Genomic DNA, 25,251 nt, shown 5'->3' on the forward strand with positions numbered 1-25,251 from the left:
GTTGATTATGTGAATGAATTTGGTGGTTTTGTGCAGTGAAATCATATTGACAAGGACGACAAAGATCCTTAAGAATCCAGAGAAATAGTTTCAACAGCAGTTAGTAGCTGATAAGGAGAAAATCTCCTGGAGAAAGCCTGCCAAGATTTCCAGATTTCGAAGACTACTTTTTCTGGCAGAATGGATAGTAAATATCGCAAAAACACATGGAGAAAGACAAATAGGAGCCTCTACAGAACTCCCAAAGGAAGTGGAAAAGGACCTGGGAGGATTGAGTATCCAAATCTGGTAAAAAGTTTCATTTGCTTTAAAGCTGTAACTGCTGGACAGCGCGAGGCGTCTGTGAAATTTACAGAACCTCTTTTTGGTTGGACGTCCAGGAAGTTCTTGGTGATTAGCGTTCCTCAACTGTTACCCGGACATAAAGGAGGGATTAGCATAACTATCAAATGTGCAAGTATGCAGAGAAAACCCTCAACATTTGATTTTCTACATAATTCGTATAATATTTTGTCATTAATATCACTATGTCCAACTTTCCAAAAGTTTTTGTCCAACTTTCCAAAATTTTGTCCATCTTTTCAAAATTAGTTGTTTTCTAATTTGATTGAATATTTTTATTAATTGATTGAAAATTCAAATAAAAACTGTTAAGATTTTGTTAGAATACTTTACAAGGAATTTCATGATACCAAATAAATGAAAATAATAAATATTTATTCGGCTTAAAAATGCATTTGAAATTGAACTTTTTCTTAAGTGTCTCCCTTTCCACAATCCACCCCTATTCAGTTTTTTTTGTGACCAAAAACAGCGCGCGAACTGTCAAAAAACGATTTCCACAAAAAGTTCCACACGAAAATCTCACCTGATTCTCTCCGATATTCGTGGATACGGAGAGCAGGCAGGTGGGAAAAGTAGGAGAAAATGTCACGGAGAGAAACTCGCGTAAAATCTTCTCTCACAAAGTGGAGGATACGGGCCTGGAGATTATGCTATTCACCACGTTCATTCGATTTCACCACTTTTTCAAAACCCAACCGTCAGTTACTCTGAATTTTTGGAATTTCTCAGCGAAAAAATCAAGTTTTCTCTCACAATTGCAACAAATAATTTAATATTTCTTAAATTCAAGGTGTCTTAGTAGAGTGTGCATGCTTGTGCATGTTGAACAAGTACTTATACATCACATTTTGTCGATATTGTCGGACAATTTTCCCTGCAAATGCAATTTTTTTCTTAGACTACGTCGAGCCACTGATAAGACTGGGACTCCGCTCCACGTCGCCCTTCTTGATCACCAGGAAGAGCTCCTTGTCATTGCTCTGGAGCTGATTTCTCAGGTACTCAAGCAACTTGGAGTCCTGCAAAAAGCCTCAAAAAATCAAAGAACTTTCGCTAAAAAGAAATTGATTCAAGACTTACATCGCCTATCAACTGAGGAGTTGAGAGCTTGGAGTCTAGATTCCACCAGTTCCGGCCGGAGATCTTCCTGACAGAAATCCAGTGTCTCCGCCGAACTGGAAGGGTGACAAAACCCAATTTGTACTCTGTGGGAACATTGAGGATGAACCCAACGATATCGTGGGACTTTATGCAGGAAGGATCTCTGGAAAAGGTCCAAAATTTACGAAAAACCCAGAAAATTTCCACCCAGGACTTACTTCCTCTTGTCAAACCAAACAGTTTCGCATCCTTTCGTCTCCAGGGCAGTCATAATCACATTTATATCGTAATTCCCACTGCCCAGCATCGATCTGTAGCCCCCCAAAATGGTCAGGAAAAACGATTTTTCATGAAAAAAAAATCCCGCCAAATCTAGTAACTCGGGAAAAAAATCTCACCTGTGCGGATTTATCCATTCATTTGGCGACAATCTCTTACATATCTCATCCAATTGACTTTTTGTGAATGAGCCTTTGGCTAGAACGGAAGCAAAAATGTTAATTTAATGTGGAAATTATTCAAATTTTGGCGATGTGGAAGAGTGAAAAACCTTGAAAAAGATTGTTTAGGGCATGCAAAGCACACATTTCCCGGATTTGTCGCTCATGGTAAATATTCACACTGTCCATTATGTCTCCAGCATCCACTTGTCCACCTCTTTCAACTTCCTCTGAGCGTTTTTCACCAATTTATCGAGGTTTTAAGGCTGTTTTTCTGCAAATTTTCAGGTGCAAAAACACGAAAACACGATTTTCTATTGACAGAAGAGTTTCCCGAAGCCGCCGTGGCGCTACTCTCATCCAATAAATCTACAATTTTCCGCCAGAGGCTCTGCACGCAATCCCCTCCACTTCCCCGTCAGACGTTGCGACAATCTGTGAAATGTTTTCTTAAGTCCCAAAAAGAGTTGTTTTGCTGTGAGAAAAAATCCTCCACGGTTATTTAATTCTGATCATTTTCGCGGTGATTTGCCCACAGTGACCAAGCCAATAAATCCCGCGATACCGTGAGAGTGAAAATTGGTGAATAGCTTGTGTTATTGTTGAGGTAAGTCGCAGGGTGACATTCTTCGATGGGGAAAAAGAAAAATTGATTGGCAACTTTAAAAATAAACCAATTTGCTGATGAAGTGAAAAAAGCACGTCAGCAATACGTGGATTATCTTGCCAGCTGTTTTTTCGGGCCTCCAACTCACTACTTTTCCCACTCCCGCGATTTTTCTGGGGAGGGCGCGCGCGGATTTTGTGGTGATCGGAAGGGAGACTCTCACTTTCAACTGGATTTTCGTTTCGCCAGTCAAACATTCTCTTTCATCAGCCGAAGACCAAAACCCGTTGGATTTTTATGCACTTTGGCGGAGGTGGGAGGCTCAGTGGCGGATTAACCCTTGCTGGCCGAAACCTTTTAACGCTCTTCCACTTGAAGGCTTAGGGCCTTGACAGACTTGAGGATTATCCGAGGGACGGCTTAGCGTAATTATATTCGAAATAATGGTTAAACCACATTTCTTTCATTTGCCTCTAAGCTGTATCTCGGCTTAAGTCCTAAGTGTGTCAAGGACCTTATGCCCTAGACACACTTACGACTTAAGCCGAGAGATGGCTTAACGTAATTTTAATCAAAATATTGATCAGATTACATTTCCATCAATTTCTGACTAATCCGTCTCTCGGCTTAAGTCGTAAGTGATCTAGGGTAATAAAAATTAAAAAAAGAAACATACAAACTCCCGACTGGCTCTGGAAGTTACTATTATTTCCCATACAAAGTTAAAAGATAATTAATAAAATTGGCGGGAAAATCCTAAAATTAAGATTCTCTGAAAAATCGCATGAAAAGGGTAAATCAAAATGGTTTAAATTATCTTTGATAAACTTAATCACGACCCCAATAGGGATAAGCGGTTGAAAATGAATGAATGAATGAATAAACCTAAAAGAGTTGAAACTCTTCAACTTCCCAAAAGTAATCCTTTCAAATGTCAGAAGAATATGGGGCAAAATGTAACAAATCAAGCGGTTATTTATTTAATGAGCTGGACGGTCTTCTGACTAGAAAGACCTGATAATTTTCCAATTAGAACATTCTTATAAGAAGTTTTCAATTTACAGTTCTACACATTTTTACCGAAGATCATTTTCCTATATTTTGAAGGTCAATGTGTTTTTACGTGTGATTCTTTCATAACCACACTTATTGCCATCACCAATTTGCTGGACTTTTACCGATCGGTCTGATATTCACAGGGTAGATGTTTAGAGCATTCTTGATGGCGAAAATTAGAGGTTTTTTTCGGAAATTTTTTGAGATTTTTAGAGAAACATATAAAAACACGTTATTGTTTTTAGATTATCTCGAAATCTTACGTAGCTTTTTCAATAATTTTAGGAAACTTTTCTAGAGCTACTTGAGTAGATCATTACCCCTTTAACGATGAGACACTTTTTATGAACTGAAAATCAACAATAAAAATTAAACTGAGAAACATAATCAATGATTAGTCTTACATCTAACCTTGGAAAGTCCAACAGAGTCTGATTCGGTGTATTTTGTGATTCTATGAACGATAGGGACAAAGATAGCCCAAAAATTTAAGTAATTTTTCTGACAATACCAACGTATAATATTTTTCGCTTTAATGAAAAATATTACGTATGAGTATTGTAGTTTTTATTGCCAAAAGGGTTTTGTTTAAAAAATATTAGAAGTATAAAAAATAAATAAAAACAGTTATGAATTTGAGAATTTAAAAATTCGCCATTTTTGAGCTTAAATATTTATTACATACCATAGCAACCCATCAAATCATTGCTCTACTTGCCAATTTTACTCGGAGGTTTTTTGAATTTTAACGGTATATTCTAGTACATTCAGAGAAAATCTGTAGATTTTCGGCAGAATTTCTGCGTAGAAAATCTGTAGATTTTCGACAGAAATTCTGCCGAAAATCTACAGATTCTCGCCAGAATTTCTCCCTAGAAAATCTGCATAACCTCCATTACTTCACAAAAATATTGTTGATTTATGAAGAAACTGTAGAAGTTATAAAGAAAATGGTATGCTCTGCTTAACAAGTATTACCGAGTACACATTTTAGATAAGTAAAAAGTTGCGAGCAAAAATACTAATTTCTTAAAAATCGCCAATTGAATGATACAAAAACACGAAATTTAGGTTGACGTTCTTCTTAAAGTTTTCACTTAACTATTCTCTACTTACAACACGGCGTTGCAGAATTCTTCATTTTATATAAACACTGTGAAATCACCAAGAATAACTCTATTGAATTTTGCAAACTTCAGTGAAAAATATTCCATCTTTTCTGACACATCTGTCTGGAAAGTATGGAATGTAGAAAAATCTACAGAAAATCGGCAAAATATCTAAAAGAATTCGTCAGAGTATGCACCAGGATCCGTCAGAAAATCTGCAAAAATTTCTGACGAATTTTGTCCCAAGCCCAAATAAAATTCGTAGGAATATCTACAGATTTCTCGGCAGATTTTCGGCAGAGGTGTAGATATTTTCTGCAGAAAACTTAAAGATATCTGACGAAATTATTTGACGGGAAGTAGCTAGAGACTTGCAAAAAATATGCTAGATTCCTTCAACCTTCTACTTTACAATTATGTACAGACATAAAAAAAATAATTTAAGATAGTCAGGAAAAAATATTTTCTTAATGGGACACCGGTGTTCCAATCGTCCTTAAAGGGTTAAAGAAGATTAAAAAGACATAATTAGAGAATTCTACGCTATTATTACTTCATTTATTTAACAAAAACTTTACAAGAAAATTCATTTTCATTGATAAACAGACGTGCATACATAACCTCAAAATTATTTTGTATGTAACCGTCGAGAACTCGTCCGGATTACTCCGATCCGGATTAGAGAGCGGACACTGTATTTTGGAACAAAAATTTTTCTCAAACGTACAACTTATTTCGGAACGGAGGGAGTATCAATTTTTTGTGGTTAGAATTTGTTGAATTTCCAGAACATCTCAACAAGAAACAGAACCTATTGCATTATTAATCTTTCAGAGGGGTCTGTTTACCCTTTAAGAACGATTGGGTCACTGGTGACCCAAAAATTAAATTTTTCTTATGGCCTTTTACAGTTATGTTTTGCTCTAAAAAGTCAGATAAAGTGATTTTTTCTGACCCCAATTTTTGACCTTCTCGTCCTTAAAGGGTTAAGGGAACATTTAATTTTAATTTAAGAGGAAATTAATCAAATTTCTCTTAAAAAACCCCAACAATTTTAACCTAAAAACTACTTTTTTACAATTTTTGCTCTTTATAGTAACTTCACAATAAATTTAACGTTCGTGCGTTTTAAGAATTTATATAAAGTTAACATTTAATGATTCTCTGAATGCTTATCTTGAGCTTGGGGTCTTTTTGCAGAGCACCAGTGATGCATAAAACCCACCAATTGGAAGCAATTAGAGATTACAAAATACCTTTCCGGCAACACTGCCAGTAAAAACAAAGTCACATTGAGAGAAGGGACGGTGATTTCGGAGGGTTTTCAGGGATAAGGGAGGACAGAGTACAAGGGACAATGGCGACAGCAGTGTCGTCTGTGCAGGTGAGCTTAGACAGCATCACCACGGATTACTCGAGTATCCGGGGGAAGGGAGTGCTCGTGAGTCCGACTGAGGAGCAGTTTGAGCTGCTGAAGAAGCGTCTACAGGAACGCATTGAGGATAGTCGCGGGGAGACGATCTATGAGATTGGAATGGGTGACGATGGAGGAGATTGTGGCCTTGATCCTGATGAGTTTGCCGCAAGCTTGGCCACATTGCAATCGCTTGCAACGACACTCGATGCGGATTGCGTGGAGTTGCGTCAGCGCAAGGCTGACAAGGGACTCACCACGGGGCAGTATTTGGTGAGGAAACGCGTGGACACGTCGGATTTCATGGAGATCCGGGTGGCTGTGGTGGGGAATGTAGATGCAGGGAAGAGTACTTTGCTGGGGGTTCTGACTCACGGAGAGTTGGACAATGGACGTGGGCATGCACGGCAGAGGTTGTTCAGGCACAAACACGAAATGGAGAGTGGAAGGACGAGCTCTGTAGGGAATGATATCCTAGGTAAGTCTGCAAGATTCTTTTTAGATTCGAGCATTTCAATTGCATTTTTTCGTGTTCAGGATTTGATAGTTTAGGCAACGTGGTCAATAAACCGGACCATGGGACGCTGGATTGGGTGAAGATTTGCGAAAAGTCCGCCAAGGTGATTACCTTCATTGATCTCGCGGGGCACGAGAGGTACTTGAAGACGACGGTTTTCGGGATGACGGGTCATGCTCCTGACTTTGGCATGCTAATGGTGAGTCTTTTATTTTATTTTATTCTTGCCATTCAAGGTCGTCAATTCGCAACTGTTCATAAATTTCGCGTTTCTCATCAGCAGACACGAAGTAACAATAAGAAAATACTGAGTTCAGCAAACCTGAAATTGTTTGTTTTGAAGAATTAATGTTTATCTTTGAATTTTTTGACGAGGTTTTCAATTGTTGCTAACTGTAGCAGATAAATTTATAACATGTTACAGTTTTTTTTTTTTTTTTTTTTAATAAAAGAGAGAATATAGTTTTTGACTCTTGGCTATTTAGAGAGCCTTCACACTTAGAAAATTTCAAGAACCAATCGATATGGATAATTTCATATCGATTAGCGTCATTGTTGCACTTAATGCTCTAATTAAATTTTTTTCTTAAGTTTTAATGTACTTGAGAATTGCAATGCAAGAAATGATCAATCATTTGTCTCCCAGTGAAATTTGTGGGCGGAGTTTATCCAGGAGATCACTTTTGTCCTGCTTTATACTGCATTTGGAATTACTATAATTTATAATTATCTTATTTTACAATTCTGCGTTGCGTAAATACTACAATGGACTATCCTGATTTATCTTTGCTCAAATATAATTTTAGGCCACGCCCCTCTACTGAAGATTGAATGCTAACTATTCTTACTGTGTTATCACACTTGCACATTAAAATTTTAATATGATTCACATTAATTGTCGCTGGTGAGAGTCCAAATGTGTAATTTGTGTGTTTGCATAATTTTATATTCAAAATTTGATCTATTTGTTGATAAAAAGGTAGACTTGGCCCGCAAAATTTGATATAAATTGATTTATAGCATTAATGCGAAAAATTAATGCGATTTTCTCTTTAATTTTTTAATGTAAAAAATATTTATGCTTTAGGTAAATTTAAACTTATTTTTGCGGGCCAAGTCCACTTCTTTATCAATAAATAGAAAAACCCCAAATATTAAGTGACTCAAAGACACAAATAACATATTTGGACGCTCACAAGTGACAATTAATGTGAATCACATTAAAATTTTAATGTGCAAGTGTGATAACGCCGTTATTCATCTTAATTATTTTTTATAGTGAATTTATTGTAAAAATCTTCAAAATAATCTTTACCCTTACTTAATAATATGAAAGGGGCTGAAGGGACTCCCTCATGCAAAGTAGGCCACGCCTTCCATAAAACCGGTAACAGCGCATTACAAATATTTCGCTGTTTATTTCGTAATATGGTTCTTGATCAATTTAAACTTTCTATCGCGGGAAATTATTGAAAATTAGCGAAGAAAAATTTTCCTTATGCTAGAATTTATCAGAAGCCACACCCACATGTAAAAATTGTCCTTAAATATATTTTTTATATGTTTATCCTTTGTTTAATTAGAATATTGGGAGATCTGGTGGATAGTCATGTTTTTCGCGTTACAATACTTATATTCGTTGTATAATTTTTTTTGGGAGCGTGGCTTCTTTTTATTGAAAACAAGCCTGTCTTGCCCCGCCCACGATCTAAATGGCAATGTTCTTTTTTTTAGGAAAAATTTATAAAGTAGGGTAGAGTAATCACTTATCACCATTTTTAGGAAAAAGCGAAAATAACTGTATTATAACTTGTGACCCCTTATAATCAGATAACTCAAATTTGACACAAAGTTACTTACAGTAGACTCTCACTCAATCGGCTCTTTTTCAATCGGGCGAAAAATTTTGTTGACAATTTTCACGTTTAATTATCAAGCTAATTTGCTCAAATTCGCTGTAGTTCTTCCTATTTTATTGTGATTATTTATAATTGAGCGCTTTTTGTGGAATTTACAAAGGCTTTGACGCTCAATTCTATCGCTAAACCGGATGACATTTTGCCCCATATTCCCGATTGAGAGAGAGTCTACTGTAGATATATTGGCTCTAGATTCGTCAAAACAAAAGTCCAACAATTTAACGCGGGAGTACCTAAAAAACTGATTTTTATTACCAATGCAAAAATAACCACTTCGTCGCCACTTTTTACCACTTTTCGCCAGTTCTGTAATCACTTCTCGCCACCCATTTAGAATGATTCAAACTCGATTATTTTATGCAAAGTTATGCAAAGAATACGTTCAGCATTTCTTTTTCCTCATGATCAATTTATTATTACTCACATCAACTGATTTTTTTCACTTTTACTTGAGAAATCAAATTATTAGACTATTGCAGAAAGTAAGCAAAGCAGATTTGACAACTGAGAATCTATGAAGTGAAGTTAGCGTCGTCTTATTGAAAAGAGATGGCGACAGGTGGTAAAATCAATTTTAGAATATTACCACTTTTCGCCATGCCTCATTTTTACAAAAAAAGGATATAAAATGAAACATTAACTAACTAAATACAAATTTTATGTATTCGTCGAATGTAATTAAATGTTCAATAGACAAATTATTTATTCAAAATCATAAATTTTGTTCGATAAAAGTTTCATGAGTATGATAAAAGTTATGTTCTAGGATTATTGTTTTCACGTATCTAGAGCCAATACATCTAAGTAACTTTGTGTCAAATTTGACTTATCTTGTAACAAGGATTCAAAAGTTATGATTAAATGAATTCAATTTTTTCCTAAACATGGCGATAGCCGGTTATTCCACCCTAGTATATTTAGTAAAAAATATTGGATTCGATGCACATGCTTAAAATATTCCTCTAGAAAATGCTCAAACATTTAAATTCAAAACAAAAAATAGTGTTTTTCGACTCTATAAGTAACAGCAGTAGAGATACAAATAATTTTACCGCTAATTTATTTCACAAATAATGGAAAAATTGCGATTTCAAAATTAATGGGCGAAAAGTGGGGCACTGGCGAGAAGTGGTGATTCCACCCTATTGAAATTTTATTCATCCAAATTGTGTGACTTATAATCAATTCTGGGGGTGAGGGGAGGTGCTTGAAGGAATTTTTGGGCGGTGCTTAATTAAATCGGTCACTGAGAAAAAAAACCGGGGTGCGATTAACTTTTTTTCCTCATAACTTTTAACACTTTTTTAGGTGTAAAAATATAACAACATTTTTTTAATGTTAATTTTACACCTTTTTAAAGGTAAGGGTGAATTTTACACCTTTTTAAGGGTGAAAATAACATGAAAAAGAGTAACGTTAACCCTTAATACACCAAAAAAGCATAATATTTACACCGATTTCGGATCAATACTGCAGGCTAAAATAAACATTTCCGGAGTGTTATTTTAACTTTTTCGGATTACTCTCAGTGGTCGTATCCTAAATAAATCTCTTATTACCAGAAGTTAAATGTTTTTTTGAAAGACAATTTATCAAATTACTTTTGAAATCTTGATTGACATGATTGTAGCATTAATCATAATTATTTCAGAGAGTGAAAGAATTTTGTATCTATTTATACTTTATTTTGGTTGAAATTGGTAAAATTCTCAATACTTTCTATATACTGACTTTCTATGTTAAATCGATGCAAAATTACAAATTGATTGTTGCTCTAATTGATATTTAACGACTTTTTCATCGTTATTAGCGTGGAAGTTGAGCATCTGCTAGAAAATTCCTTTGGGAATTATGTTAACATTTTTGCCAAACATTTCAATTTGACCGCGAAATGCAATTTATTTTTAGCAAATGATTTTTGAAGTTCGAACAATTGAATCCTCTAATCAGATAAGCTTCTCAATCCTTATCACAAAGAAATAGTATCAGACAATTTATATTGCTCTTCAGTTCACTGCATTTTTTGTGAAAAGACTCAATAATGAAACATTTTCTTTAATTTTATTTTGAGCCTCGAGGAATTTTTTCTTTAAATAATTTGAGGCCCCGCCTCCTTTAGAGGTACCTAAGTACTTTAAAAAAATAAACCTACTTTTTTCAATTCGTGCAGAGATTTCAAGTATTCTGCTTACATGAAAAATTAGGGCGTGGTCAATAATTTATTTTAAATTAGAAAGGAAGTTACAGTGGCGTGGAATAGGCTGAAGTGGCGAGGGGTCCTGAGTCAGACCAAGGCCAGAAATTGGTTGTAGCACTGGTTAAGTAAGTAAAAGGAAACTTACTGTTCGACCGCACGAAATATTTTGCAAAGAGAAGATAAACTTTTGAAAAAGAACAAAGGTGAAATTATTTAGGCCACGCCTATTTAAAGATCATTTTAATAGTTTTTAATTATTAGGCAATATAATTGATTTTCCAGAGTTAGAATTAGCTAGAATAGAGTCTCCAAAGTTAGAATTTGCTTCAGATTACTAGAAATTTTTGACAAGACAAGGGCAGGCCTACAAAATGGTAACCAAAAAATCCAGGGTTTTGACTTCAATTCTGAGATCAAAATTTCAAGCTGTCAAATATTTCCAAAATCATGATGTCGTATTCTGACGCGAAGTATTTATGGAACTTAAAATGTCTTAGCTAAGAACCAAGATTTCAAGATTTTCCACACTTAACAAAATGCCAATTCTGACAAATATCTTCATTTCTTTGTTGAATTTGTTTAAATTTCGTTATATAAAATAGGAAAATTAATTATAATTAATAATTATAATTATAATTTGAAAGAAATTGAAATCTTGAAATATTGGTTCCAGAATTGCAAATCTTGATATTCACACGGTATATGTCTTGGATTCCGAGATTCCAAGATATTTCACAGATTTGACATCTGGATCTTGATTTTTTGATTTCAGAATACCAAAATCTTGAAATTTTCTTGATCTTGATTTTGATCTCAGAATTAAGGCCTTTGTTTGGAAACGCCTCGGTGTCGATTCCAAACATTTTCCTTCTTGTAAGGTTCTAAAGAGTGTGCGAAAACTGCTTCTTCATTTCGAATAAGTGCTTTAAAATGGATCAAAAGTCTTTAAGGGCGTGGCCTATTTTTAAGAGGGTTTTCTGAACTCCTTCCCAGAATAAAATTGTAAGAATTATCATTTACTGGGAATACGTAGTATCCATATCCATCTAATTTTTTTTTGGCATTTCAAAATATGGGATCTTAAGTACGTCGTAATTTTTGAAGGGGGCGTGGCCTAAAGACTTAAGGGCGCAGTTTAGTGGAGTATTATCATTAATCGTGTCGAGGCCTAAAATTAAGTTTGTCTTGCTCAAAAACGGGCTCAAAAACGGACACGGGCTACACGTTAAAAAATTTCGGCACATATTTGTTCCAAAAATTAACTCGTCCACGGCCACGGACACAATAATTTTTGGCACAATCTTGTTCATTTTACGAGACTTAAAAAGATAATCATTATTAGTAACGAATTTGTTCCAAAACGTAGCTCGTCCACGGACATCTAAAATTTTTGGAATAAATTTGTATCTTCTAGGAGAAACAAAAAGATACCCAATATTAGTAACGAATTTGTTCCAAAAAATAGATTATCTAGTATAAAATCGTATCCCTCCTCCTCTCACACTCAGTTCGTCACCAACGAAGCAAGGAGGACGCCAAATCTGTGGCAATTTTCGTGCTACATGGTTTCACTTTTTTAATTCGAGATTCTCTCCCCCTTCTGCTGCTAGCACTCGCATATGATTTCGTCATGCACGCGTCTGTATAAAACACTCTTAAGTTGATTCTTATTTGATGTTCCTTATGAACTTTCGCCATCGAAATCCATCTCGACTGAAGTATAGGCCTTAACTGTAAGACGAAATCTTCTACACGAATTTGTTCCCGACAATGGAAACAAAAAGCTTCCCGATATGAGTAACAATTTCATTCCAAAAATTACCTCGTTCACGGACATCGAAAATTTTTGGAACAAATATGTTACAGATGTAGGAATAATATTGTTTAAAAAATGTACCAATTACCAAAAAAAAGCATTCATCCTGAGTTGGAATAGAAGTGAGGGATTTGCACAAATGTTTCAGGTGGGAGCAAATGCTGGAATTGTGGGAATGACAAAGGAGCACTTGGGCTTGGCATTGGCTCTTTCAGTGCCGGTATTTGTGGTTGTAACGAAGATTGACATGTGCCCACCGCGAGTACTTCAGGAGAACCTCAAGCTCCTCTACAAGATCCTCAAGTCGCAGGGATGCCGAAAGGTCCCCGTGATGGTGAAGACTCCGGATGAAGTGGTGCTCAGTGCGACAAATTTCGTGTCAGAACGCCTCTGTCCCATCTTTCAGGTGTCCAATGTTACAGGAGAGAATCTTGAGCTACTCAAGATGTTCCTCAATCTTCTGACCACTCGAATGCCCGGCCATGACAATTTGCCGGCTGAGTTTCTGATTGATGACACCTATTCGGTTCCGGGTGTAGGAACCGTGGTGTCCGGGACATGTCTGCAGGGCTTAATAAAGCTCAATGATACTCTACTTCTTGGTCCTGATCCTCTGGGTCAATTTCAGGCGATTGCTGTGAAAAGTATTCACAGGAAAAGGATGTAAGTGGATTATTTTTGGTTGACGAAGAACATTGTTGACGTTTAGTGGAACTTTCAGGTCCGTTAGGGAAGTTCGTGGGGGTCAGACAGCGAGTTTTGCTCTGAAAAAGATCAAGCGATCTCAGTTGCGAAAAGGAATGGTGATGGTATCACCAGAACTCAATCCCAAAGCTTGTTGGGAGTTCGAGGGCGAAATTTTAGTGCTGCACCATCCGACTACGATATCCTCCAGGTATCAGGCCATGGTGCACTGTGGGAGTGTCCGGCAGACAGCCTCTATTCTCTCCATGTCCAAGGAGTGCCTAAGGACGGGAGATAAGGCACACGTGCGCTTCCGCTTCATTAAGCATCCGGAGTACATTCGTCCTGGGCAGCGACTCGTCTTTCGTGAAGGACGCACCAAGGCCGTTGGCAATGTGCTGCAACCGCTGACAGATGCCGTTCCGCTGCAAAATCGCCAGAAACCCAACAAGATGCAGGCCAGGGGGCAACAGAATCAAAACCCGAATATTCAGGTAAGTTCCTGGGATATCCTAAAATGAGACTCCAACATTGTCTGACCAAAATTGACTATTTTACTGCTCTAACTCAAAGAGGGAACCGTTATATAATCCACTTTTTTCAATCTGTCATCGGCCTGGAGCACAAACGGTAAAAGATATCGACTTTTGGTTTTTGATGACCCCCCATAACTTCAGTTTTTTTTGGTTTATTTCGAAAACGGCTCCTAGAATTTTTTTCATTTTCGAATACATTTTGGAGATGGTCAAGGCGAATATTTGACCTTAGAAATCTATGTTCGAAAATATTCCGATATCGAATATTTTCGAAGATCAAAGTTAAATCACTTTGGAGGGCCTATTTTTCAACTGATTTGTTAATATTTGTAGTTTTTGGAAAAAATCTTGAAGGTTGCAACCCGGTAGCATCAGACTTAATCGATAATGAATCGGTAAAGTATCCGGAACAGGGTTCGGTCCAATGTAAATCCTTACGGGCTAGGTAAAAACGAACGTGGTTGAAGCAATAGTTCTCCTTAATGGCCACCACTTTCTGAACGTTTGGGAGGCCACCACGATCGCGGCATGTCGAACAGGGAACTCTATCGTTGCTGGGTATACACGGTATACACCTATGTTCGAAAAGTATTTTGATATCGAATTTTCGAAAGTCAGAGTTTAACCACATTAGAGGGCCTATCTTTCAACCGATTTGGTTAAATTTAGATTTTTTTTTGAAAGATCTTGAATAATAAATAATGAATAATATAATAATAAAAGATTAATAAATAATAATAATAACGAATCGGTAAAGTAACTGTAAATTATATACCTTTCTCGAATTTACTTTTTTATCTGAACACGGTTCTAAACGGTTATGGATCGGTAATGAACCGTTAACTATTTACTGCTCGGACTCCACAGGGACAGCTGTAATAATTACTCTATTTTGAGTTATACATACGTTTCGATTCCTTACCCTACAAGAGGTCGCATTTTGGTAGAATTTTAGAAATCTGAAGTTTTGAGGTCACTGAGAGAAATCTGAAAAAGTTAAAAAAACATTCCGGAAATGTTAATTTTACCCTGCAGTATTTATCCAAAATCAGTGTAAATATTACCCTTTCTAGATGTATTGGGGGTTAAAGTTACCCTTCTTTATGTTAATTTTACCCTTAAAAAGGTGTAAAATTAACATTAAAAAATATTGATATATTTTTACACCTAAAAAATGTCCGGCTGTTACCACACCAAGATGCAAAACGGTTGGAGATAGAGACTTGGGGTCTTCGGGGGACCCCCATAAGTCGACCCTGGGACCATGAACATACTCCTCATATCCCCCCACCCCTCCCTTTCCCCACCAAAACTATGTTTTTTGGGATTGCTCGAAAACACGTCGTGCATTTTTTTTCATTTTTGAATATGTTTAAAATTATCTATCATCCCTAACAACGGTTTTTCAAGGTCAAAGATTAAAAAAAGCTCTAGAGAGCGCATTTATCAGGCGAATGGAGTCAAGTTTGGGCTCGTTGGAAAGGTCTTGGATTTTTTTCTGATAAATCAGAAACGGTTCCAATCGGTTTTGAACCGGTTCGTAACCTATAACTAATGATGCTCCAAACAATTTGGGAGGCCGCCACCGTCGTGGCCTTTCGAACTCCAAACTCTTTCGTTGCTGGGTTTTTATACAAAATTCAATTTCCTGACATGTTTTTGGGAATTATTTTGAGTTATTTATAAATCGGTTCAAATCGGTCGTGAATCGGTAATAAACCGGTTACGAACTGATAAGTAATTCTTGTCCGAAAATCAATTTTATTAATTTTTAAACTAATTTGTGGAACCTTTTGAGTGATTTACAAATCGGTTTAAATTTAAATCGGTTGAGAACCGGTAAACGATAAATTATGCGAAAGTACTTTTGAGTTATATAGTGTCTAAGTCACAAGTTCGAGCACTTTGTAAAGCCTGAGACGCTTTGCTATCCCTTTTAGATAAAGTTTTAAAAGTTGTCCCGGCAGACATTTTTTCCATACGCAAAAACAGTTGAATCATTTCTAAAAACTGTTTTTCAAGATCAGAGGTTAAAAAGGCTGTGGAAAGCGTAATTTTCAACCTAATGGTATCATTGTCAGCTCGCTGGAAAGGTCTTGGAATTTACGATAAAACTATGTTTCAATCGGTTTTAAACCGGTAATGAACCGGTTCATAACCGATAAATAATTTTTATCAGAAAATCAACTGTATTACTCGTTAGCTATTTTAGGCGATCTTTTGAGTGATTTATTTAAGGATTTTTTTTTATTTTGGATTTTTACAGGCTCCTGTGTCAAGTGGGACTGATCTGAAGGCATCGGCAAGTATGGAGGGTGTTCTGGAGATGAGTTGTGATAAGCGTGACAGTGTCCAGAGGGGCAAGCGCAGCACCAAAAGGGCCTCAGGAGCCCCAGCTTCTGCCAGCAGCGTTGCCCAAGTGACTGCCGTTCCATCGAACTAGACACAATTTTATTTTATTTTTTAAAGATTCAGGAGACTCTTGACAAAAACTTTTATTTTCTAATTGACGTTCTAAAGGACGGAATGTTCCTGATAATTTATTTTGTTTAAAAAAAAAAAAACGTGAATTAGTTTTTTTTTCGATTCCATCTTCGATGTTCAAACGACTTTTTAAATCTTACGACGAAATAGTTCAACTTTTATTTTCCTTGTTTACTCGAAAACTTTGTTAAGTACAAAGATTGAAACAATTTTTTTTTTGATTTTTTTGAAGTAAATAAAATTTACGAAAAGTGAAATTTCCTCAAGGGAAGGGTTTGAGAAGAAGGAGAGAGAGAATATTTTGAGATACGCAGAAGTGAAAAATTTGTAATGGAAAAAATGTGTGAAATTTCTAAAATAAAAATTTATTTTATAGAAAATGTTTATTTGCGATTCTTCATCTCTTTCTTGGCGCTCTCCAGTTCCTCGCGGAAGTTACTGTTGAAGTTTCGGAAGAAGGCCCGGAAACGTTCAGGAGTCCAGTGATTCTGCTCAGCCAGCATTTTGGACCTGTAGAAGGCATAGAGGGTCAACTGGGCAGCACGACGGATGGGATAGCTTTCGGAGAGACGCTGAATGAGTTGCTCATTGTTGGCCAGGTAGCGCATCAGCAGCCGGAGGATCATTATCTAGAACTGGATGTTCTTGTATTTTGTGAGGAGTTTCTGCTTCAGAAGCAGCTGATTCCGCAGGGTTTCGAGCCTCTGCAGCTGCTCCTCCTTATTAAGGTCAATGGGCAGCTGTCGAATCTGATTCCGGACACTCTCGAGCCGCTTCTGCAGTTCCAGAACCTTTTTGGAAGACTTCAGCTGAGATAATTTATCACTTTCCCATTTAAATGTCTTCCTACTTACTTTGAGGCTGCAATCCTGAGATTCTCTTTGTTTGTCAATTGGATCTTTTTCCACGCTGCAGAGAAAGAAGATTCTGAGTGTTTTTGGCAGAGAAAATCGAGGACAAACTGCGACGAATCTTTTTGCAGTTTCACTGTCAAGTTACATAAGGAATTGTTTATTTTGGTTACCTCCGGATTATGGCGTAGATTGTGGGCAGAATTTCAATCTCAATCTCATCCACCGACAGGGGAGTTCCGTTCTTTTGTTCCTTCTTATCACCACTCAATTGATCCATTTCTCTTGCATTTTATCACTAAATTCGCTAATTGTTTACGTTTTATCACCATGGAGTACCCACTTCAAGTTTTTACTCACCTTACACAAATCCCTTTCCATCGATCAAAAATTTAAAATGACCGTTGCTACACTGCTAGCTCGGCTGGGATTTGGATTTAGCTTACATTACAAATTTTGTAAGCACTCTGTTTCATAAAGAAAAATATATTTTGAAGTGTTTAAAAACACAGTCCATCCATATGGTACAAAATGGTAATCAAAGAGAAAAATTTGTAGACAATTTAAGTATGATTTGCAAAAAAATATTTAAAATCACTGTTTCAATTTCTGAACAAAATATGCGAGGAATTATACAGAATAGTTTCGAGAAGTTTGTAAACCATTTCGAAACAGATAAGGGAAGAGCTAAGAGCACCAGCGATCGACAGTGTTTCTCGGATCATCAAGTTATTATCATATTATTGCACCAATTAAAATGAACTTTTAAAAATTATTAGCTACTTTTTACTATTTAATTCTCACAAGAATACAGTGCATTAGTGTAGATTTGATTTATAAAACCAATTTTCCGTGAGACACCTGAATAAATTCGTGACGATCCGAGGTACAGAGTACACACTAGCAATTACATCTATTTTTTATTAATTTATTTTTAAAATTTTAAAGTTCAAATGCACAGATATAGTTAAATGGATCAGTAATACACCGATTAGCATACACAAAAATACCATATAGTATTTTGAGGCTAATATTTTCAACTAAATATCGAACATGTCTCTTAACATTTCGATTCGGGGTACTTTTCCCTTATATAACTCTTATTAAAATTACTTCAGAAAAAGGATATTTTATAACCATAAAAAATAAAAAAAATACATTTTAAATAAAAATTATCATAAGTGCTCTAATTTAATAAAAAAAAATGGTGAAGTTGCCCGTGAGATAACGTGGTTAGAAGATAGAGTTCCGGATCTGTGGCGTAGGGGTCTTTGGTTCGAGCGAAGGTCAAATCGCGCCAAGTGCTAAGAAAATTGAACAACTAGACGCATAATTTCTGGTCTTATGCCGTTGATTACTCGCAGCACTGCCACGAGCCGCTCAATGGCTGCGTGAATTACTCTCTTGAATTGATTGAATGGCTTATTCTTCGAATAATTTCGAATAAAGTAAACATGTATCAACAATTGAAGGCTAGATCGGTATCTCAAAATAAAATGATTTTTTGAAATATCATCTTTAATCGTTTTTGTGCAAAAATGTCTCGCATGAGTTACTTATAGAACACATATTACTAAAGATAATCCGCTAAACCCACTAAACCCTAAAAGCTAAGAATAATTTTCATAAAATAATTTTGAAATTTCGATTTAACCTTCATAGTCGATACATTTGTCATTAACTTAATCGAAAATAGTTTGAAGAATGCCCTGACAAATCATTTAAATTAAATATTTGTAAGAAAAATAATAAATTCATCATGAAAAACAACGACTCATTAATTCAAAAGAACACAAATAACAACGACGAGACGCTCTGCAGGGTCTCGGTGTCCCATTTATTTTATATTTTATATGAAGTTCTTCCGAAATTCAAACAATTTTAAAATTTTCTCGATGTATTTATTAGTATAAGGAGGATTACTATAATACTTCTATACTCAGCAAAACTTCATTCTGCAAATCCATACTTTTTCTTTTTCTCTTTCTCAGCGACCATTAAATGCTAATCGCCCGCATCAGCGATCGTAACTACGATTACTCAACGATCTATCCAAATTTTGCCTCGGATAAGAAAAATCTAATACCTTTCACTTAATATTGCTGTATCAAGAACGGTTATTTCAAATCTTTTCAATTTATTACAATAATTAAGGAAAACATCTTTCTTGAAAAGAAGAAAAAAACATCAAAGTAATACTATGGAGAGAACGTTCGAATAAAAACTCTGTACCAGTTTTCATGCAAAATAATTTTTCTCAAATTGCATGCGTGCAGCCGGCACTGATTTCTTTTATAGCGAATTGAATCACTTCACGCTTTTTTTTTTTAAATTGGTAGCCCGTTATCAAATTGTTGTCCATTTTCATGTTGATTAGCAAAAAATCGGAAAGACATTCTCTTCCTTTTGTGGAAGAACATTTTTTTTTAAATCTGCCCTCGGTGGTTGGACATCTGAAAAGAAATTTCAAGATGCACTTACTAAAAAAACCAACATATTCTTGGCTAAAAGGTCATCCTGGTCTTAAGAACTTTTCACCAAAGTTTATTTACACTTTGAAGAACATTTAAAAAATGCATTAATTGTGGAAACTCGATTACATTTCAAATATTGAGGTTACTTCCCTTTATCCTTAAAAAATGTTCTATCTAGTGCATCCTCTCCGTAGTATTTCTCTGATGTTGGCCACTTGTAATTTTCAAGGAGAGAAATAGAGTGATTAGCATTGTTCTGCAACACTATATTTATTGATTAGAAGGACACACAAAATAAAAGCTTGTTGGAATAGAAAATGTGATTTATCCATCAAATTTAGTCAAATAGGTTTGCTTACTATCACCAAGAATTAAATTAATTCAAATTGATATGTTATATTTCAGCAAATTGTCGTTTTAACTTCTAAATATCCACTCATTGAAGTTATAGCCCTACGATGGAAGTTACGATAAAAACTTATTGTGTGTATTCAGGAATGTACTTCTATATCTCAGCTTTTAAATCGTTTTATAGCAGGGCGGAGCATTCTCATACATTTTCCGTACAAAAGTATGGTATATTTTTCTTAGGTGATTTTTTAGTTTTGGTATAAAACCAAATTCAATCATTTTAAATATTTTACCAAATGAAAGAGTATCTAATGTTATGTTATTGGCACAAAATTTAGAATGATTGTTTGAGGATAACAGTTCCTAAAACCCATATGAAAGAGACATAAAATTTGAAATTTTTGGAATTTTTCTGACAAATTTTCTATTTGTAACAACAGTAAAATTTTAAATTCAATAAAAATTTATTCTCTGTATATGTGGATACCATTTCGTGTTATATTTATTTTTGTGGAATCTAAGGCTTAAAAATTATAAAGAATTTAAGAAAAATATACCATTTATGAATTAAAATGCTCCATCCATTAGTCTATCATCCTAGTTTTATAGGTATATTCTGTAGTTAACTTATAATTTAATAATATTACGTTCTTTAGGGAGAAGTAGAGTACCTTTGAGTAGGGATATCTTTGAAATAATGCTTTGTATTCCTTTTTTAATGTAATTCGTCCTCATTAAAAATAAATTAGTTTTACAACTGGTTTCTGGAGCCAAATTATATCCTGGTAAGGTCCAGTTTCATTTAAAAAAAAGGAGAAAAAATCTCTTTTTTAAAGCTTTTCCAATTCAAAGGTGCCCCACTTCCCCTTATATTGACTCGAAATTATTGTATTCAGAACTCATTTTCGAGAAAAATAAAAGTGAACTTATTATTACGTTTCCTGAAATTTTAACAGAACGTTTGTTCTCTTTAACTAACGATTTATTTGTTCCATATACACTGATAATTTTTCTTAAACTTTTTAAAATTTAAATATAAAGTCGCATATAACCAATTTGAAGTTTAAAGCTTCATAGCAAACTCAATTAATCTTTCTGAAGTGATAGCATATAGCAGCTATAGCAGTAATGAAGAAAAAAATAGTTAGCTTTTTTTTGTGGAAAAGTAATTGATAAATTTGATGTTCTAATTCCACATGATTTTTACTTTAATTTTTTTTTGTTAATTCTAAAAAATGTTGATTCTTGTAAAATTTCCTTATAGTTAAAACCCACGATCATAAATCATATATTAGGTATCCCCATTTTTGAATCGACATAAGAATGTGGAAATGTTTATATTAATTTGCCTGAGAATGTTTATCTTTCAAAGTTTCGGCTTAAATGGATCACTCTTTGATATTTAATTGACAAAGAATCACAATTTTTATATTACCTTGAATAGGGATGTACATCTTGCGAAATTCAAATCGGCATAAGATCATAAAATGCTAAAAATAGATATCTGATAAAAGACAAAGAAGACAAATAAGATCGAAGGGAGAGCAATCATGTAAATATCATGTATCAATAGAAAGAAGAGAGAATAAAGTGGACATCGAAAGAAGAAAGACGTCTTCTTTATTTCCAAATTCTGATTTCCCCGTTCGGAAATAATAATTTTATGAATTTTATATATATTGGCGATAGTTCCAATTTTGGTGTCTCGTTTTTTTCAGTGTGGTAAAGTAAAAGGAGTAAAAGTAATTTTGTAAATTTTTTAGGGTGGTCAATGGAATGTTTTGTGGTAAGCACTCTTGTTTTCCGTAAGAGGTCGCTCCATACCTTTCCCACGGAACTTTCCGCGCCAATTCCAGTGGATTTTCTGGCGCCATGAACTATTGTGCAATGAGCGGCTTTCGCGGTGTTTGCCGTGGAAACTTGTTTCAGTTTGTTTGAGTCTCATCGAGTTGGCGGAGGTGTTTTTGTCCGCTTTCCGCGAAAACTGCTCAATTTCTAGTGAAGCTTAGCTCATTCAGTGACTAATAGTGCCCAAAGTCCATTTAAATAAGGTTCTTGGTAATCCTTAGAGGATTTCCCGCGATTTTCTTGTGATTCTGTGGGTGTTACTAAACGGTCATTGAGAGATCAAGCAGTGCTGCCGTGTATGAGGCAGGTGTTGTGTGTTTGTGTTGAAGAAAAAGAAGTCAAAAGGTGCAAGACGAAGGAGTGAGATACACGGTGAAGAGGCAAAAAAGAGCACTAAAATTAATAGAGCCCAAGTGAATTAAAACACCAATACCACGGGATATCTTCCAACGAGACTTTCAGCTTCTTTTACCTGTTTTTCCTCTACAAATTCAACGGATTCACGACACAAGTCCAACCGCAGATCTTCTCTGGGAGCCACTCGAGTCATTGCACTGAAGTGGCCAGGATTAGTGGCCACATTTTGCTACCTTCTTCTCTCCATTTCCAGCGAATGTGAGTTGAATTTTAGCATTTTTCAGATTGTTTCCACCTAAAATATCTTTTTGGGAATTTACGGAGCTATTCGGGCTTAGAATCTTTGCTTAAATTGTCTTCATTTCAAAAGATTTTTGGAATTTATCACGATTCCAGCAACATTTCTCGCGAAGTTTAGAACAAAGAACTACTGAAGAACTCGAAGTCGATGAGCTCAGTCCATTGAGACACTGATCTTAATTATTAGAATTCCTCAAAAAATATTAATGGTACTTATTCCAAAATGTTTTAAGAAATTAGAGTTTCTTAAGATCACTTTATAGGAAGTTTGAAATGAGAAACATTAATCAATTACCGGTACTTAATCAATTCATTATTAATTGAAAGCGATGTTGTTCGATTGGAAATTTCAAGACCTTTCTAAAAATATCAAACTTGAGCAAATCGGATGAGAAATAAGCCCCACAGAGTGGTTTAACTTTGACTTTGGGAAAAATGAAAATGGAGATTTTCCGGTAATAGTTTCATGGACGAAATACTCGCCTGAAAGCTCTCCAAAATATATCAGTAACTGTAGGGGAGACTGGGGCGAACTTGTCAAAACGCATATTTAATTCTTTCACGAGCTCTGAGAAAACTTAAACGTTTTATATTGAGCATATTCTTATAGGAAATTTACTGCCCTATAACATTGCAGAAGACTATTTTCCTCTATCTCGAAAGAAATGCGATTTTCGAATCATTTTCTAAAAGTCGATTTTGTGGAGATTCTCAGAATTACTGGGGCAAATTTTGTCAGTCTTCGGATAATTTGTGACGTTTTACTCTCGCAAACGTTAAAAATATCAAATAGACATATTTTTACAGGAAATTTATTCCTCTACAACTTTGTCGAAGAGAATTTTTCTCTATCTTAACGAGAAATGTGCTTAAATTGAGCTAATCAGTGTTGATATTTTCTGTAAGCCAAATATTCGAAAAATTGGGCTCAAAATTTCTTTATTTTTTATTTTACGTAATCCATCATCGAATTCCTTGAAACTTTGTAAATTTAAGAAGGTTCATAAAGGCTATCTATAATAAAAATTTCAAGCCTCAATCTTTTTTATTTTAGAAAACACTGAATATTGAAATTTTCGTTTTGACAACTTTTGCCCCAGTCTCCCCTATTCAAGAAAAATAAAATTGAAAACTTGGTTAAATTGCTTAAACTGTATAAAAAGAAACATTTTAAATTGATACAGTAGACTCTCGCTAATTCGGCTCTTTTAAGATCGGACTACTTTTTAATTCGGGCAGCGGTTACATTTGAAAAAAGTTTGTTGTCATTTTTCAAGTTTGATTATGATTATCAAATGAATCAAATATGCTCAAATTTGGCATGGTTTGTCTTAGTTTTGATGTGATTTTGCATTATTGAGGGATTTTCATGCAATTTACGTTATATATGAGTGCGTAAACTCAATATCTATATGCACATGAATAAAAAATCGTTCCATTTTAAAAAGTTTGTCGCCCGAATTTTTGTCTAATTCGGCTGACATTTCGGTCCCATATGCCCGAATTTGAGAGAGTCTACTGTAACTCGAAACATTCTCTCGGGGGCTCACCGAAGACCGGAAGGTGATGTTTCTAACCGTTTTTGGTCTTTATGTCATTAGTAAAATATGAAAATTATGGATAATCATCGTTACGAAACTTCAGGATTTCAAAATTTTAGTAAAAACTCATCCTGTGAATGAAAAGCTAGGAAATAAATATGCAAGGGAAAGATGGGGTAGTTTCACACATACTTGGGGTAGTTCCAACTATCCCAAGCTCCACAACAAAAACTCGAGTTTATGACTATCCAATAAGAATCTATAGAATTTTTAGTATGGCTTATGTTTGAGATATTCTTTACGTTTATAGTTGATACTCTTATTTAGGGTCAATGTTCTCAATTCATAATATTAATAAGAGATTCTTGAATTTCTTGAATTTAAGGTATCAAGGTTCCTGGTAATTCTATATGGCGAACCCTAGTTCGAATCTCGCAGAGGTTTTTCGAAAATGTGATTCTGTAGCCGTGACATTGTCAGAAGTCACATATTTGAGATTTCTGGAAATTCAAATGACAATGAATTTTATTAAAAACAAATCAACCAAGACAGATGCATAATATCACAAAGTAAAGAGGTTTCATTACAAAATTAATCAATCGTATTTTCGAGTTCATGTTATATGAGAAAATTTAGCTCGATTGGGATTGTTAGGTTTCGAAGTCATGTGTGACAATTCTAGAAAAATTACAGAATTCCCCTACTGGTCATCGGACTAAATGTTAAATTTCTAAAAAAAGAGAAACATTTCCAGGGATGTTTCGAAATCTAGGCTATAGATCAATATTGCTATTTTAATATGCAAGTCAAAATGTCAGCTAAAACTTAAGCCATGTAGATTATCTGTATGGAGTAAATTTTGTAAAATTTGAGAAATAACATTCTTTCAAGTCCTTTAATGGCGCAATAAAGCTTCTCTTTTGAAGATATAATCCCTTAGTGTAAAACTGATCTTTGTGATTAATTGGTGATCAATTATGACGAGAAATTCTTTGTTTGATTTGAATTCCACTGAATGGTTATTAAAAATAATTACATCTAAAGCTGATTAAGTATATATCTGATTTAATTTATGCTGAAAATCATAAAATGTTACAAACGCTGTAATATTTCTTCAAATTTATAACTTCCGAGATGTCTTCAAGACTCGCTATAAAGATAATTCTTAATTGAATATCAAGGTACTTTTATAGGAGTAGGTATATAATTATGCATATATAAATGCATATTTTGACTTTTATGCATTTGAACGTCGTATTTTATTTAAATACCATTTTGGTAAGTAACCGAATAAAAATCAATAT

At 34.9% G+C, this 25,251-nt stretch overlaps 5 protein-coding genes across 6 annotated transcripts in view; 2 read left to right on the forward strand and 3 right to left on the reverse strand.

The window, feature by feature from the left end:
• Window positions 1-1,087: 1,087 nt before the first annotated feature.
• On the reverse strand, window positions 1,088-2,276 carry LOC129802411 (josephin-like protein). The gene is made up of 5 exons (XM_055848193.1): window positions 1,997-2,276; window positions 1,845-1,923; window positions 1,665-1,757; window positions 1,426-1,609; window positions 1,088-1,364 (listed from the first exon to the last, which is right to left on the reverse strand). Exons 1-5 carry the CDS (start codon window positions 2,073-2,075, stop codon window positions 1,245-1,247), a joined length of 555 nt encoding a protein of 184 aa, XP_055704168.1. The 5' UTR covers window positions 2,076-2,276; the 3' UTR covers window positions 1,088-1,244.
• Window positions 2,277-2,279: 3 nt separating this feature from the next.
• LOC129802397 (GTP-binding protein 1) lies at window positions 2,280-16,605 on the forward strand. The gene is made up of 6 exons (XM_055848174.1): window positions 2,280-2,493; window positions 5,859-6,550; window positions 6,610-6,788; window positions 12,670-13,184; window positions 13,243-13,699; window positions 16,008-16,605. The coding sequence occupies exons 2-6, from the start codon at window positions 6,016-6,018 to the stop codon at window positions 16,182-16,184; spliced, it is 1,863 nt and encodes a 620-aa protein (XP_055704149.1). The 5' UTR covers window positions 2,280-2,493; window positions 5,859-6,015; the 3' UTR covers window positions 16,185-16,605.
• LOC129802415 (protein NCBP2AS2 homolog) lies at window positions 16,570-16,851 on the reverse strand. Its single transcript, XM_055848200.1, has one exon. The coding sequence runs from the start codon at window positions 16,849-16,851 to the stop codon at window positions 16,609-16,611; it is 243 nt and encodes an 80-aa protein (XP_055704175.1). The 3' UTR covers window positions 16,570-16,608.
• Window positions 16,570-17,432, reverse strand: LOC129802414 (mediator of RNA polymerase II transcription subunit 9). Of its 2 annotated transcripts, none has more exons than XM_055848199.1 (3): window positions 17,250-17,432; window positions 17,080-17,134; window positions 16,570-17,016 (listed from the first exon to the last, which is right to left on the reverse strand). In XM_055848199.1, exons 1-3 carry the CDS (start codon window positions 17,354-17,356, stop codon window positions 16,855-16,857), a joined length of 324 nt encoding a protein of 107 aa, XP_055704174.1. In that variant the 5' UTR covers window positions 17,357-17,432; the 3' UTR covers window positions 16,570-16,854. The 2 variants fall into 2 exon arrangements, with proteins under 2 accessions (XP_055704174.1, XP_055704173.1); XM_055848198.1 differs by having other exon boundaries at window positions 16,570-17,028.
• Window positions 17,433-22,248: 4,816 nt separating this feature from the next.
• Window positions 22,249-25,251, forward strand: part of LOC129802390 (protocadherin-like wing polarity protein stan) — a 94,578-nt gene continuing 91,575 nt past the window's right edge. Inside the window, exon 1 of the mRNA XM_055848158.1 lies at window positions 22,249-22,364. The gene's annotated coding sequence lies outside the window, so the exon portion shown is untranslated. The remainder of the gene's footprint in view (window positions 22,365-25,251) is intronic.

This window comes from Phlebotomus papatasi, chromosome 2 (assembly GCF_024763615.1).
Source record: "Phlebotomus papatasi isolate M1 chromosome 2, Ppap_2.1, whole genome shotgun sequence".
NCBI classification, from domain to species: domain Eukaryota; kingdom Metazoa; phylum Arthropoda; class Insecta; order Diptera; family Psychodidae; genus Phlebotomus; species Phlebotomus papatasi.